The sequence below is a fragment of the Gasterosteus aculeatus genome, chromosome 6 (genome assembly GCF_964276395.1).
Source record: "Gasterosteus aculeatus chromosome 6, fGasAcu3.hap1.1, whole genome shotgun sequence".
Lineage (NCBI taxonomy): Eukaryota > Metazoa > Chordata > Actinopteri > Perciformes > Gasterosteidae > Gasterosteus > Gasterosteus aculeatus.
In genome coordinates, this window is record NC_135693.1 from 17,472,707 (window position 1) to 17,488,182 (window position 15,476).

Here is a 15,476-nt window from a genome sequence, read left to right on the forward strand (position 1 = left end):
GCGCCTGTTAACCAGCAGTACAATAAAAGCAAGAGTGCTTTTCATCTTTGCAAAGAGCACAACTTGGGTCCTTTATTCACAAAGCAGAATGTAAGGTAGATGCATTGAAGTCCCTGTGTGACTGCTGGAATGTTACACTAAAAGGATTTCTGCATCCTGTCGCTGAACTCTGCCACACGGCAGAAGCTATTTCTCAGAATTAAATTGTGTAGCTCACCTCTTTTTTTTCCACAACATCCAGTACGTGATGATGGCTTGTGAGTTTAAGGAGTTTACTTTAGGTTGAAGCAACACTTCTATGGTACACCTTATAAACAGACGTACAGTCTGTAATAATCAGTGTATAATTATACTTAATGACTTAGGATCATAAAAATGCAATTACTGTTCACTCACTTAAAAACCTTTTCACAGTAATCAGGGTTCCATTTCTTTTAATTAACATATTCATGACACATCGCTGTCATAATGGATTCTGATTTGATGGAGAAATATTCTTAGAGGCCATCGTTTGCAAGGAAAACACATATTTTTAAAATGTTTTGTGTTTGTTGTTAATGTGACCAAACAATAACCACCATGACAGTGATTATGATGCATTATGAAAAGAAAGACGGGCTAAAGTTAAAACGTAGGACTGACTGAATGTAAAGGAGAACTTGAGCCGGCCAGACTGTGGACGCAGCAGAGGAAGGTCAGCCAGTGAATCACGGACGCCTCCGGGGCTTCACCAGAGCTGGAGGAAGGAAGGAAGGAAGGAAGGAAGGAAGGAAGGAGGGAGGAGGAGGGAGGGAGGCGGAGAGGAGGGCTGCTCACCGGCAGGATAAACGAGCGAGAGAGCGGGAGGTGGGGACGAGAAAACCGATCCCAAACGCAACGGAATGAAGAAGAAGTCGGCAGGAGTGGAAGAGAGAGAGAGATGCAGGACGTCAGGGGAGAGTTCTGGGTAGTTCTGGTGATGAGATGGTTTTAGTAACATTCGCCCCAAAGGGCACGGAGGCCTGACAGAGATATGGAGGAGAGACGCTGGAGACGGACAGAGGGCAACCGTTGACTCAGCAGGAGAGGACGCATGGCTCCCCCCTCCTCTCCCACTCTGTCCATCATCCGCTCCGCTCTCTATTTCTTCCGTCCACATGGCAGATATCCCTTTCCACTCTCTTTAAATCGATCATGTTTGTATCCGTGGAGACAGGATTCTGAGCATCAGAGGCTCTGGGCCCATGTGCAAGGTCAGGATGGGACCACGTTACAAGGCTGGTTGGTCTACAAAGCCACCGAGCTGAATAGGACACCTACGGATTAGGTGGCTATACATGTACAGTGTGTATCAGGTATGTGCTTCTGTGCAGACTGACAGTGATGCCGACAGGACGGCTTCCTCTCTACTGAGGGAAAATATGTTTTGATTCCGCTTCAAAACCCCGAAGGCCCTGAAACTGTGTCCAACTGTACTGATATCATGAGAGGATGCTCACATTGACATTGCGTGCTCCCCAGCAATGCTGGACTCCTGTTTGCCCACAGTGCAGTTTAATCCGGCCACCCCGAGCGGTGGTCCGGTGATCAGCTCTCTTGTTGCCGGAGGTTAAATCTACAGAAGTAGAGCGGTGGCCAGGAGGAGCAAAGGCACAGCAGCGTGTCTTAATGTACCCGGACAGCCGTCTGCACTTAGGCTGAGCTGAGCGGGCGGAGGGACACGCGGTGCGATCGGGTCCGGCCTTCGTGAAGGGAAACCGAGGCGGAGGAACAGGGGCAGGAAAGTTGACGTGAGCGCTGGATTGTAGCCGAGTGGCGCTTTTTGGATCATAATCATGTACTCGGGTATTTATTTAATTCATATTTTTTTCTGTTTGAATAATGCAGTGGATTTTGTTTGAGGGGGACCAGCGAGTCTTTTAAGTTTCTGTCGTCAAGGCCAGTGCAGATACGGTGGCAAATAGGACATATTTTTTTAAATGCTTTTATCGTCTGCATTTGTTTTGAAGTGCTTTAAAAAGCTTTTCCTACGTAATATGTTCCTGTTTCACATCCAAAATCAAATATTTTCCAGTTTACAAAAAAAGAAGAAAATGAAAACAATAAATATATATAAATCAGAAAACAATAAGACTTCTTTAAGATGAATCTAAAAATACAGACTGATAAATGAAATAGTCCTTCATGAATACATTCCTTCACAATTCTATTCTCACAAATAGATGATCCAAGCTTTCGCACACCAGTAATACCACCAATAATAGATGAATCACCACAATTAAAGACACATGAGACTGAATAGACAGTGACAAGCATTAAGAGATGAGGAGAGTGTAAAGAAAAGAGGCCGAGGGACTAAATCACATGACAAGACGCTCCTCTCTTTACTCAGAAGATTTGAAGGGACGGCACTGAAACACCTCCTATTGATGGACACCGACACTATCCCCCGTTGTCAGCTGAAGGAGCTTTAGAAAAGAAGCATTAATAAGCCATTTGGACGAGGTAATTTTGAGCCATTTTGCTGCACGGCCGCACTCTCATCCGACGTCTCCATCGCAGAGGTCCGCTGGCCATTAGCACGCTCGCCGCCGCGTTGTCACCATCGTTAAACTCACCGCGGCTCGTATTGAGAGGGCTGTCATTAGGTGAGACAGTCGCTTAAATTGCTAAAGCTGTGAGCTTTCACACGCACACACACACACTCACACACACACACTCAAAAAGACACACACACACACACACACGTGACTGAATCAAAAGCGTTCACACTAAAGAAAAGGCAACGGAATAAATTAGACTTCAAATCAAATGACGCAAGGCAGCAACAACCTGATTTGTTGGCAGAAGTTGCTGAATTAAAGCAATTTCAAAGCTTTTCATTTGATCAAAACTGTGATTATTATTTTACTTAATTCTGTTGCAATGATTCAGAAATAAAATGTAATTCATTAAACATAAATGTGATTTAATATACTGATTAAAAGATGTGATGTCATACTTTTCGATACATGATATTTCTTCAATATATTTCCCAGATTATGTACCTTTTTAAAATCAGACAATACAATTTTCTCGTGCAGTTCACATATTGGTTCAGACTTCCATGGAGATCACATCGCCAGCATTTGAAAACTTGGAGTTGGACGCCTTTGTAGCTCGTTTTGTCGCTGGCCGCCTGGCTAAAAGCTTCTATGACATCACGCATTTTGGCTGCGATTGTTCCCTCTCATCACAGCCAGCGAGACAAACAAATCCCAGCGCGTGTTTTGCGCGCTGGACTCGCAGGTCGTCCTGGTGATGAGCCTTGTTCTGTGCCGAGCTACGGCACCAGGTACCAAGCTGCACCTCGCTAGTACGATGTTTACGCGCGGTGAATGCTAAACATTGACTTAACGCCCGACACCCAACAGGACTGCACATCCGTTTTGGGGGAAAACAAGCCGTATTGTCACGTGATCTTATAGAGCATTGAATATATTGTATAGCTGTGTTCTATTGATTTAATGATATAGTTTGAATTAACTTGACTGACTGATATACTACGACCTCGGCCCCCCAAAAAACAAAGGAATGAATAAACTAAACCATGACAGAGATGTGTTTGCTTTTACTTCTGATGATCGTCCTGCTTTCCAACCACACTGAAGATTTGTACCAAGGTTATTCTCATAAGAAGTAATTACAGCAGAGAGGCAAAGTTCATCATCTGCTCTCATCACTTAGTTAAAAATAGTACGCGTATGATTGACAAAAACAACCTTCTTAATCAGTTTTCCGCTTATGAGCTGTTATTGCAATCTGTAATAAGAGTAATACTGTTAAGGAGTGAAGGAGGAGAGAACGGCTTTTGGCAATAAACACATTTTAATTGTCACATCTGCAGCAGAAAGTCCCTGAGCATTGGGTAAAAATTTAGTCTTTTTTGTGAGATACATTTACATAATTTTCACTTTGTCTAGAACATTTTCTATGATGAATCGTCTCTCCAAAGCATTAAATATTCTAATCACAAACTGGCTTCTTGAATAATGCATTTGCATTGCAAGTTACAATAACGGCAAATGCAAATAATTACTAAAACAAACACTTGCTGCCATTAAAAATACTTCATGAGCATCCAGTAGAATATGTTTGCACGCTGCGCTTTGAATAATCAGAGCTTTGGTTTAGAACCTTAAAGCTCCCTTGATATTTAACAAATGGGAAAAAAAGGTAAATACGAGTCAACCTGGAGGCAGCAAGTGGAGAAAAAAGAAGACAAAGAGAGAAGAGAATCGCCCCCCCGATCCCACCCAGTTACTAATGACCCGTGACTGGAGGCTGGGCGCCGGCCTGCACTCCTCCGGGATGATCTGCATCTCGCTGCCATGTTCCCCACTAAGCACCAGCCGACAGGACGCATCCCTCACCGCCACCGGGCCAAACGTCGGACGCTTGGTGGCGACGCCGGAGGACACGTGCGGGAAAACAATGTCTGGAGCAAACAACAGAGATATCGCTTTTTTTGATATTCAATCCAAAAACGTCTGCTATTCGCCCGTGTAAATATTTCGCTCGCCGGATGAATTGCCGCAATCAATATGAGATTCCGTTCGCTTCTCCCCTTCCCCTCCTTCCCTCCCCTCCTCCCCTCCTTGTGATTGCTCGCCGCCCGTCCCCCCCCCACCCCTCGCAGCAGACGGGCTGGAGGTAAATTGGCCTCAGCAATCAGCATCCATTAAGCTCCGCTGCAATAGTCAATTTTGCGCTTGCCTCTGATTTTCCTCGCAGAGGGAGGGATATCATTTAGGAGGACAATGCATCCCCATGTGGGTTTGTTTCCTCATTGAATGCAGAATGGGTGCGGGTCGTTGTCGGCAGAGGCAAGTGCGATGGAGAGGGTCAGCCATTATTTGACTGGGCTAATGCTGGCCACGAAGCACAATGCACCTGATTGACTTCACGTCCAATATTTCCAGGACTTCATTAATTCTTCATTCATTTAACTTGATTCAATTGCGTGGAATAAAAGTGAAACTGAGAGGATGGTAATACTACGGGGGAATCCACACAGCGGCATGCTACGTGTTCGGGGTCGCCGCCGGTACACGGGCGCGTCAGGGGAAGCTGACGGGAGAGGGGGCGTCGACGCCCTGCGGTGCACCTGCGAGGGCCGGCTGTGAGGCGCACTCCCACTTTGGGAAAGAGGAGCGGGAAACGGCTTGGCAGACAGGAAAAGTGCTCCAAACAACAAAGATCCCAGGAACCTCTTGTCACTCCAAAGACGGCACACTCTTGGCCAGAGTTTTAACGTTTGAACCGCAACAAAGTGGAAATGGGATGAAGTCATGGTGCGAATATGAAATCTCCCTGGGCAACAGTCCCGCATCACCTGGTCTACCTGCGCAGGGGGTCGCTTTGTTATGCAGCAAGCAGCAACGCGGGGCCGCGTGTGACCTCGGGGCTCAGGCTGAGATTTAGCCAGAAGCTACTGCCGCCATCAACAGCCACATTTCGGCCTGCACACTTCTCCAGCTCTCGCGGGTGAACACGTGCAAACGTTATAAATCAGCATGAATTATTTTTTTAAGAAAAGTCCTTTTAAAGCAACATCAACCGGAACTTAACTCATTCCAGCAGGTGCTTCAGCTCTCATCCTAGAGAGAGGAGGCCGCTTGTGGGGAGAAGATGATGAGAGACTATTGATTAATGAACGGTCCGGCGTGTTCCTACACGCTGTCCACACCTCACCCAGATTCAAAAATCAATGCGAGTCAGTCCACCTCGGCATGCGGCCCGGCTGATCGGACTGGCTCCAGCGCAGGGAAGATCCAACCCTTTTAACAGTTAATTCGTCCTGCCGTGAGCGAGAGTCGCATTGGAAGGAAAAGTAACAGTAAAAGCAGCAACAGCGAGGGGAGCGTGTGTCTGCTTCTGCTAGCATGTTAGCATCATTTAGCCTAGTTCAATAAATTAACTAAGCAGCTCAAGTGTGCTTTGCGCAGCATGGATTATCGCACTGCTTCCAATCAAATTCACACTTGCAATCTGTACTTAATTATAGTCTGAATAATTCAAGTTTAACCTGCAACTCGTGGGTTATGTTACTACTTCCCCCCCAGTGCAGCGTCTCGCCCCAAACAAATGCACGACGTTAATTGAGAGATGAGATGATGAAAACTCTTCATATTTTCATCTGGTTCTAAAGGGACCTGCCGTTAAAGAGAATCATCTTTTGTTGTTTTTTGTGGATTGTCTTCACAGTGGACACTTGCCAATAAAAATAAGCAGCCTGTGTCTCTGCAGCGAGAGCTTCATGCAATAGAAAAGTTGTTTCCAACATAATAAAGTGCAAAAACCAAATCCTGATAGGGGATTTAAAAGGTTTTAAAAGTTGCTCCTGGTGAATGTTAGGCTTTAAAGAGACGCATATCTTTCACATCATAGACCCCCTCTGGCTTTGCTATTGCAGGAGCCAGACTCGACAGGTCTTTATCCCCACCCTAGTCGGTTGGATTTGCCTTGCCACAATAAGCCAGTGTGAGAAGGAGCGCTGATACCACGGCTGATGTCAGAGACGTCGAGTACTTCAGAGCATTAATCCGGCTTTTTTCCCCTCCCTGTCTTTCAGGTGGTGTGAATGCAACCGGATGTCCCCCCCGAGATGCTTCTCCTCACCTCCCAACGCTGTGTTGGGATGTCAGGACGGAGATGCAACCATGCAGAGAAGTAGAGAAGTAGAGCACCGAAAAAACAACACACACACACCCTGACACGCACACAAACGTGCACTTAGAGGAACGCGCCGGCATAGCTGAAAATATATAAACTGCTTAAATCTCTTATCTGTAAGATTTGTAGAACATCTGCCGATGTCGAGTGCAACTGGCAAAAAAGACACTTTAGCAACAGCAAAGCATTCACGGCGCTAATTCCAGAATAGCAATATCAATGTTTGTTCCTAAACGCCCACATGATGCTTCTGAGCCGGTTTCCTCGTGACCTTTAAAGAAAGGGATAAACGGCACGGAATGAATTGTTATGCGTGTGGTGTTTTATGAGTCCCGAATTTTCTGCGCCAAATACACAGTTGTGACCGTTTTCCCCCAAGGACACTTAGTTCACCCTGCGTTCATTCATACCGCGGATCCCCTTGTTCTTAACTGAATAGCGTGAGCATCTTTTCAAAGCTCAAGCAGCAATGACAGTATTTGCATTTGGAGAAACAAAACGCAAATCACTTGCTCGGTGGAGCTTTAATGACACAATCCATGTGGTATGATGCATGTCCTGTACTCCAGGTGAAAGTGGGTTGATTTTCCGACGGGTTTGAATCTGCTTTTTGATTTACAGAAGCGCTGTGCAGATGATGGAAGCAGGAGAAGGAGATTAATAGTAGGAAATCTGAGAATACATGTAGAGTCTAGTCTCCAGGATGCTGCAAAAAGTTCCTCAGAATGCGCGCTGCCAATCAGCAACCTCCGAGACGAAACAACAAACGATGCCTCAACAACAAAAGAAACTTGAATTCTGTTTCTTCTGCAATAAAAGAAGATTTGAGGTACAGTATAAAAAACCTCTGCTGCTCTTTGACAGATTCAGGGGAAACCTGCTAAAAAAAAAGCCCTTTGATCTCGAACACGTCCCATCAAGCGAGTGAGGTGAGGAAGCGTGTGAGCCTTCTGGGCTTTCTGAGAACTAAACACGGCTCGTCGGTGGAACACGTGCAACCGCTGGGATTCTGTGCTCCTGCTGGAAGGAAGAGTTTTAAAATCTTCCGTTCGGTATCATGTGAGTCTGTCAAATGGTCCCTTAAGGCAATCTATGGATCCATATATTTCACGTAATGCGGTGCCCGAAAAGAAAGGGACAGTTTGTGTCAGTGGGACCCATAAATATACAATTTCATGAACTACATTAATAAAATAAAAAGCTCTTCACCGTCCTTGCCAGCGGCAAGATCTTTTGACGCCCTCACGCCATTTGTGTAGCGAAAACAGACTTCAGAGGCTTATAACACTCGGCTTATCGACAACCTCTTCTTTCTTCTTTGAACGCCACTGTTTGCACCCAAGACGGGTTGGATGTGCACCTCATCCACCTTTCTTTGTCTTGAAAGCTAATATGTGCAGACCTAAAGTTGCTCATTTCATTCTTCGATCCGGTTGAACACGGTTGGAACAGCGTTAGCCAGCAGAATCAATAACGTTTTTTCACATTAGTGTTCTGACCATTTTGTACTTCACTGGCCCGTCGGAGGGCAGAAGGGCAGTGGCTCTTTGTCTTACCAGCCAGGTTGGACGGAGGACTGTAGGTGGGGGGGGGGGGGTGATGCGAGGTTAGCCAAAGACAGATGGGTTGCGAGAGGTGGGACGTCTGGAGGGACGTTCGGGGGGACGTTTGGAGGGGTGGGGGGGGGGGGGGTCGAGATGTCAACACTGATGCGAGTTATCGAGCTCGACACACAAAGGTAGCTCAGGAAATTAGGATTTCATGAGTCAAGGAGTGATGCCGGGACGACGTAGTCTGAGGGGTTCGAGGAAAGAAGAGGGAGGCCACGCGCTTCCTCTCTTCCTTTAACGACATTGCACTTACCAACTGTTTGAAGCCGCATTAACAAAATGGAGGAAAAAAGGGAAGAAAGAAAAAGGCGGTGTTACTGAAAAGTAGAGCCGTGCAACATTGAGTTCTGTAGTAAAGAAAAAACGGGAATTTGATAGAAATGAAAAAGGCTGTCGAGAGAAGGACGGAAGCCAGCGAGGCCGATGCCCTGAAAGCGCGCCGATCAATTCTTAATGTCAGGACACGGAATCGGATAGAGATTTTGAACAGTTATTGAACTTTGCTATGAATAGATGAAAATCATTGAATTAGGGAACAAACCCAGAATGATGTTAGAGGATCAGTCTGGGATTGTAACTCGCAGCCTCGTCATATTAATAAGAGAGTCGCCGATTAATAGATCAACAATCAATAACTGGCAAGAAAACCAATTTGAAGTATTAGACCCCCCCCCCCTCCCTCCCCTGCAGCAAGGCTTGACGGGTGAAATGAGTGATGAATGCGTCTTTGCACCACATGTTTAATGCAGATTACTTAATAATAATTTCAAAGGAGGTTCACAGGAAGGAATGATGATTTCCTGGATTTCCAAAAGCTGTTCCTTGTTGTTTATTAAAGAATCCTTTATCTTCAGAAATGTTGACTTGTATGTGCTCGCCTGATAAAACACATTTTAACATTATCTCGAGTATGTATTCAATTTAAATTAACTCATAGAACAGTTGCTTCATTTCCACTTGAAATGGCACCGTATAGTCTGAGTCTTTTATAAAAACCTTTCTCACAATCTGAAACTATTCCACCCGTCAAAATAAAGCGTTGCTCATAGTCATACAAATAGGATCCATCAAAAGAAGATGTAATGCAGATTACATCTTTTTAATGGAGCTCCTTGACTGTCCACAGAAACATGAAAAAACTCCCCAGTGGTTCTAATGTTCAAGGCGTCCTCACAGCGATCAACGGATTAAGCAGCAACGCAATCAGCAGCGTTTTTTCGTCCAGACGCTTGACAAACTGCGTTAGTGGTGAGGAATGCAAAGGATCTCAGCTCGCACTGCGTTCAGGTCAGCGGGTTCGTGTACAAACACAGCGACGGACGTCACTTCAGTGAACGCCAACGCTGTTTTAACAGGGACAATTACCCCAATACTCGCATGGATTTAAAAACCTCATTACGGAGACTTAATTAATGATCTGGAAAGTAAAGTATATTAACTTGAGCGATAAGTGATAACAGTGTTGTTGCATTTGCCGCATTTCATCGACATGTCTCATTAATGGCACATTCTCCTTTGGGCAGTAGGGCATACTCATAATGAGAAATTAGAATTTCTGAATATTAACAGTTTAGTTTTTTTTTACATTGGACCAATACGAGGTAAAAATCCCCAAAAGAATTGGACCCTCCTTTTTTATTAGAGAACCTTGTTGGTAGAATAAGCTTTTGTCCTGCCACACCACTCAAAAGGTCGCACATTTTGCATAAGGACAGATTCGAAAAAGTGAAAGGTGCGGTAAAGACATTACGCTTACCTAAACAAACTGCTGGAAACATCACAGCTTGCTTCAATGTTTTAACCAGTATCAAACGAAGGATCTCGGTTAACAGCATTGTCAGAGTTAGTTAAGGAATACTTGTTCTTTTTCGACATTGTGTGCATCGATGCATATAATAGCATTGTATCTCAAATACGCCCCCCAAAAGCAGCAGTGATGTGGCGACTGCAGCACTGCAGAACAACCCAATGGTACAAGAGATAATGAGCACGTAGGTGCACAATGCGCAGAGGAGGTTTAGCTCCTCATCATCACCAGACGGTGACGTGCTGCAGGATTTGTGAGAGTAAGAGAAGGACATGTGACTGCGTTGCTGCTGCCATGACTAAATGCACGTCGGGAGAATACAACGTCGGCACGTTTCAAGGGGAACGTGGTGGAACAATGAAGTGAAATATGTGGAAACCTACTTGGGTCGGACAGAATGGAGTCGGTCTTTGGCAGGAACTGGTCACAGCGGATTCCTTGGTAGCCTTCTCGACACCTATGGGTGAAAAGAGAGCGAGAGGAACAAACCGTGTGAAAACTTTGGACTTAATCGGGTCAGATCTTTTGACAAAAGGAATAGAGTCCAGTCAAGAATGCATTGCAGGGAGTAAGAAGACATTTACTTTTTACGTTCGATCTGGTTCCCAAGAATAAGGAATTCCGACTTAAAGAGAATTCTGCATTAAACCACAAACTACACCTTCTCATGTTGAGACTAAAGCAGGTACGGTTCAGTCCGTGTGGCGCCAGAGAAGTGTAAAGGCAAACTGACGGGAATAAATTAATGGAGAGGTGTTTTGTAAGGGTGGAAACCTGCAATAGGAGAAGACATTTCTCTTTTCAGCAAAAAGCACAAATTGAGGCTGCGGCAGAGCACCCGATCCCCATTAGGTGAGACCCTGTAACCTTTCTCTGCGTCTTGCTCAATGACTTTCCTTCTTAGTTATAACAAATTCTCACATAGAAAGACAAATTCAAAAAACCAAGGGGTAGGAACGGCGTTGAGATGGAGCTGAACTTCCAACTTGTGTTGTCAACCCCTTTTAAGGCACCAAGAGGAAGAGATTCTGAAGAAAGGTGCTTTCAAGACATCTCAACATATGAATTTGATTGGCGCATTCATGAGGGTGCGAGTCGGGGAATGATCACTAAGCTGCTGATGAAACATGAAATGTTCACGGACTCCTCCTCAGAAAATGTCCTTATCAACACATAGAAGTGTGAATGCGTCTCACGGTGCGGAGACATAGCGCCTCAGGAATGCAGCGTGAAGCCTGTTTGGATGTCTCAGTGTGGACATCAATCTTCGCTACTTGTACCTCACGTGCTGTTCTGTCTCTCTCTGTCCCTCTAAAATCTAATACATGGAAATAGAAAACGAAACTTCAGAAAAGTACTTTGGTCCTTTGGTCAATTTGTGTGTGTTTTTTTCTTCTCATTTTCTCCCCATTAATCCCCTTGGATTTGTTTCATTGACAACTTTGGACTTAATCTACATTCGCTCTGACAGGCTAAGAGCACAGAGCAAATATGCACGTCCCAGCGGCCGCGGCCTCCTGAAGCGCCCGACCGAGAGAACACGTCCGCCCAGACGACCCACCGGAGCCGTACGAGGAGATCAAGCTCGGGAAGGAACGCACTGTGACATTTCAACGATTGTGCCCCCCTGCAGAGAGTACTCGCTCTCTGTCTCTCATCTACGCTGAGCCATTTTTCAATTATTAAATGAGCTGCAGGAGGCCGGGAAAGGCTCACTTGACGTTGCGTGCCACCGGTCAGCCGAAAATCGCATCGCGTCACCGGGAGGGAACCCGGGGAGAGAACATGGGGAGACGTTTGGTGCGATCAGAGTCTTTAACTTTGATACCGAGTGATACCGAGTTTTTTTTTTTTATTGACTTCCATCAATCAATCGTCAAACCGCTTATCCTGCACACAAGGGTCACGGGGAGGGTGGGGGGGGAATGTGTCATTTAATGTGTATAACACTATATTTGTCTGTGTACAATATTCTTCATAACAAGGAAAAACATTGGATATGTCCATGATGGACAAAGGGTTGATTGACATGGTTTGTACGGTCGCCCTCTCTGGTTGGAATAGGTCGGTGCAGGTAGGACGACCGTAATCGATTAGAATTGGGCCTTCGCTACAGCAAGAATAATAAATAATGCTCACAGGGACACTGGTTGGTACAGAGTCATTGTTAATGAAATATATTGTATCCGCGCTGTTTCTGCTGTAAGAAGCCAAAACCTGTGCCGTGTCCTTGGTGCACGCCGGCTCACCTTGGCTGTGGAATATTAGGACATTCCATCATTAACTGGGTTAGTTTCCCCTGTGCTGTATGGGAGGGTAAATTATGCTCTTACAAACCTGATTAGCACTACAGGTGGATGTGAACACTGACATTCGTTCACTGCAGTTTCTTAAATTAAAGCCAACTGAGGGAACTTCTTTTAAACACAAACAATTCCCTCGGGTTACTGTGACAACGAAAGTTTCTTTCAACTTTTATCACGTATGTGTTAAAAACAGCACATCTGTTTGGTCTCCTCGCTCTACTTCCGGGAGCTTCTGTAATCACATCGATCACACTCCATGGCCATGAAGGCAGACAGTAATGATGTTTACCACGCTGTTAAAGAGGCCTCAACACTCCCATCATTCGTCACGGCGTCCGTGTCGCCGCCCGTCCTCCAAGTTTGTTGCTCTCCGATTTTACTGTTGCAACGTGGGATGGAAAATATGTGAGAAGTGAAATGAAATATATGTGTTGTGCGGCAGCAGGAGAACGAAACAGGCCCTGCCGCCTTAGCACAGAGACAGGATCCGAGTACGGAACTCCAGCCGCGGCGCTTTGGATGTCGCTTCGCGGCGTCCAGGCTCCAGCTTCCTAATCACGCGTCAGCGTCTAATGTCAGCAGGTCACTTGAAACACACACGTGGAACTTTTCCTCTGTGCTAAATTGGTTAAGATGCCGCCATGCTGTCGTGACCTCGACTGACTAAAACTCGACAGGACGCAACCTTGGTCGCACCAAGTCAAGACGCAGAAGATAATTAAAAGAATAGAGGCTTGACATGGTGACGCTGCCTGTGAGTCGTGCTCATTAGAGGGGACCGGCGAAGGGAGAAGCAGCATAGATCAGTGATCAGGGCGTTCCCCAAAAAACAGCACACAACTCTGCACATCTGCATGTACACAACCCCTCGTCGAGTGAGGCCATAAGAGCCACAAAAACACAGTAAGTTCCTACTTCATTAAGGATCAGACCGTCCAGTAAATACCTTTTTTTTTCATCCCACAAACTTCCTTCTTTTGCCGAGATCAAAACACATGAGAGTTGCTTCATGAGGCTTCGAGGAGTGAACCTAAGAGTGAACAAGTGATTCGGAGGGTATTGGAGGGTTGCATGCCTTCTAATTAGCACCATAGTCATTAATTAAAAGAAAACAGGATGAGATTGCATGTGCACGCATGCGTTGGTGTGAGTGAGTGTGTGCATACGTGTGAATCTTTTGCAAATGTACAAAGCAGCACCAAGTAGGGGATGAATATAAACATGCCGCCCGGAGGATGATGAATTCCTGCAAAGGGAAGCGTGAAAACACACGCGCTGGTGCTCAAAGACACACATGCATATGCAAAACAGAAGGGAACGTTCACATCCCATTTAAGCGGTTCAGAAGTTCTCCATGTACCGCATGCAGGAGGACATTATATTTTATGCGCTGTGTTCTTTCCTGCGGGGCCAACTTAACTTTTAAGTTCAAATAAAAACAGAAAACACAAAAAAGGGAAGCCAACAAACTCCAGATTTCTTAAACGGGCGACAAAGAGTCCTGAAGTTGAGGTGAGTGTCTCTTTTTTACAGCACTTATGGATTAACATTCACACTTTCTTTGTGACGGCAGGATTTCAAACTGTGTTTAAGCTGCAAAAAAATAAACAGATCTGTACGATTTTTGATCTTGCTGCATGAAGGGGACGTAATCAAAGGTTACGTCAAGTGAGGCTGACAGAAGTTCAATCAGTGGACATTGTGGGACACCCGTTCTCCAAATATCACAACAGACAATGCGTAAGCTCGGTTATTTCCTGTATTTGTCCAATCCAGAGGGACGGAAAACTGGCAAATGAAGATGGATTTCTGAAATGTTCTTCTATGAAACCAAATGGTTCTACTGATCTCCTCGGGTTGGAACGAGACGGGAGCCATTCATCATGTCCGCTGATTCCCCCCTCGGATACTAAAGATATGATTCCAGAGACAATTTGCTGTGTCAAACCATCAAACACAATATTACGGATCCTCTCTCCTTCGCAGGGCGGCCATGTGGACCGATTCAATAGTGTGCAGCCACAGAGCTACGTGAGGCTCACTGGTCTATTCAAAGAAAGTGTGCCATCGCGCATCGGTCAGACTGTGACAGGTCGGTTCAATGATCTTCACATCGCGGGTTATTTTCTCCCCGTGAAATTCTTTTTGGAGCAGAAAGGCCGACACGCTTCAAGTGGCCCAACAAATAACAGGAAATAGTGTTGTTTCTGTCAAAAGAAATCTGATCAGAAGGTACAGAGAGAAAGAGAGAGAGACAGTTACTGTTCTTTTAAATGGCAATAGTCCATGCATTCAGAACCTCACTTGGAATCTATCAAAAGCCAGAAACATTGCATTGAAATCTGGCTAATTCGTCATTATTCTCAGCTCGTGTAATGAATTAGTGGAAAAACTAATGAAAATGAATGCAGTCGGCAAAAGAAGAAGGCAAACATGGATCAACTCAAGGGAAACATTCACACAGGATTCATAGAAGCGGGTGTAATCATTCACAACGAGACACTGCGCGAGTCAATGAACCAAACAGGGGGAGTTAATTTAAGGCAGCGGTTCCATGGTTGAACGGGTATCATCGCTGCTCCATTCACACGTCACGGATGCCACGATGGAAAAGAGAACGGAAAGAGTCGAAATGTAATTGTTTAATTCATAAATAGCTTTTTAATCCCAGATACAGCAATGAATGTTTGAAACATCGTTGCCCCCGTGGACACTGAATGGAGTCATATACTTTCATGTATCAAATGCAAATGTCATCCAATATGTCTGCTGGGCTGCGCGGAGGTTTTGTTTAATCAGATCGGGCGGACCACCAAACACAACTGACAGCCCCGACTTCAAAGGAGGCCTGAGATGATTACTTCTCTACTTTGATGACATTATATATCTCTCATGCGCGTGTGCTTCCATTCATTCCTCTTTTTCTTGATAGGACAGCGTGATGGAATGGAATCCAAGCCTTCGCCGGGTATCCAGGGAACTCTCCTCTTATGAAAGAGCGTTTCTGAGAGGCAGGTAGGGTGTTAAACAGTGTGTGTGTGTGTGTGTTGTTTTGTGTGT

The 15,476-nt window shown here is 45.3% G+C and overlaps 1 protein-coding gene across 1 annotated transcript in view; it reads right to left on the reverse strand.

The window, feature by feature from the left end:
• The window catches only part of LOC120820640 (pro-neuregulin-3, membrane-bound isoform), a 222,154-nt gene that overhangs the window by 28,987 nt on the left and 177,691 nt on the right, over positions 1–15,476 (reverse strand). Inside the window, exon 3 of the mRNA XM_040178627.2 lies at positions 10,494–10,567. Within this exon, the coding sequence (XP_040034561.2) occupies positions 10,494–10,567 (74 nt within the window). The remainder of the gene's footprint in view (positions 1–10,493; positions 10,568–15,476) is intronic.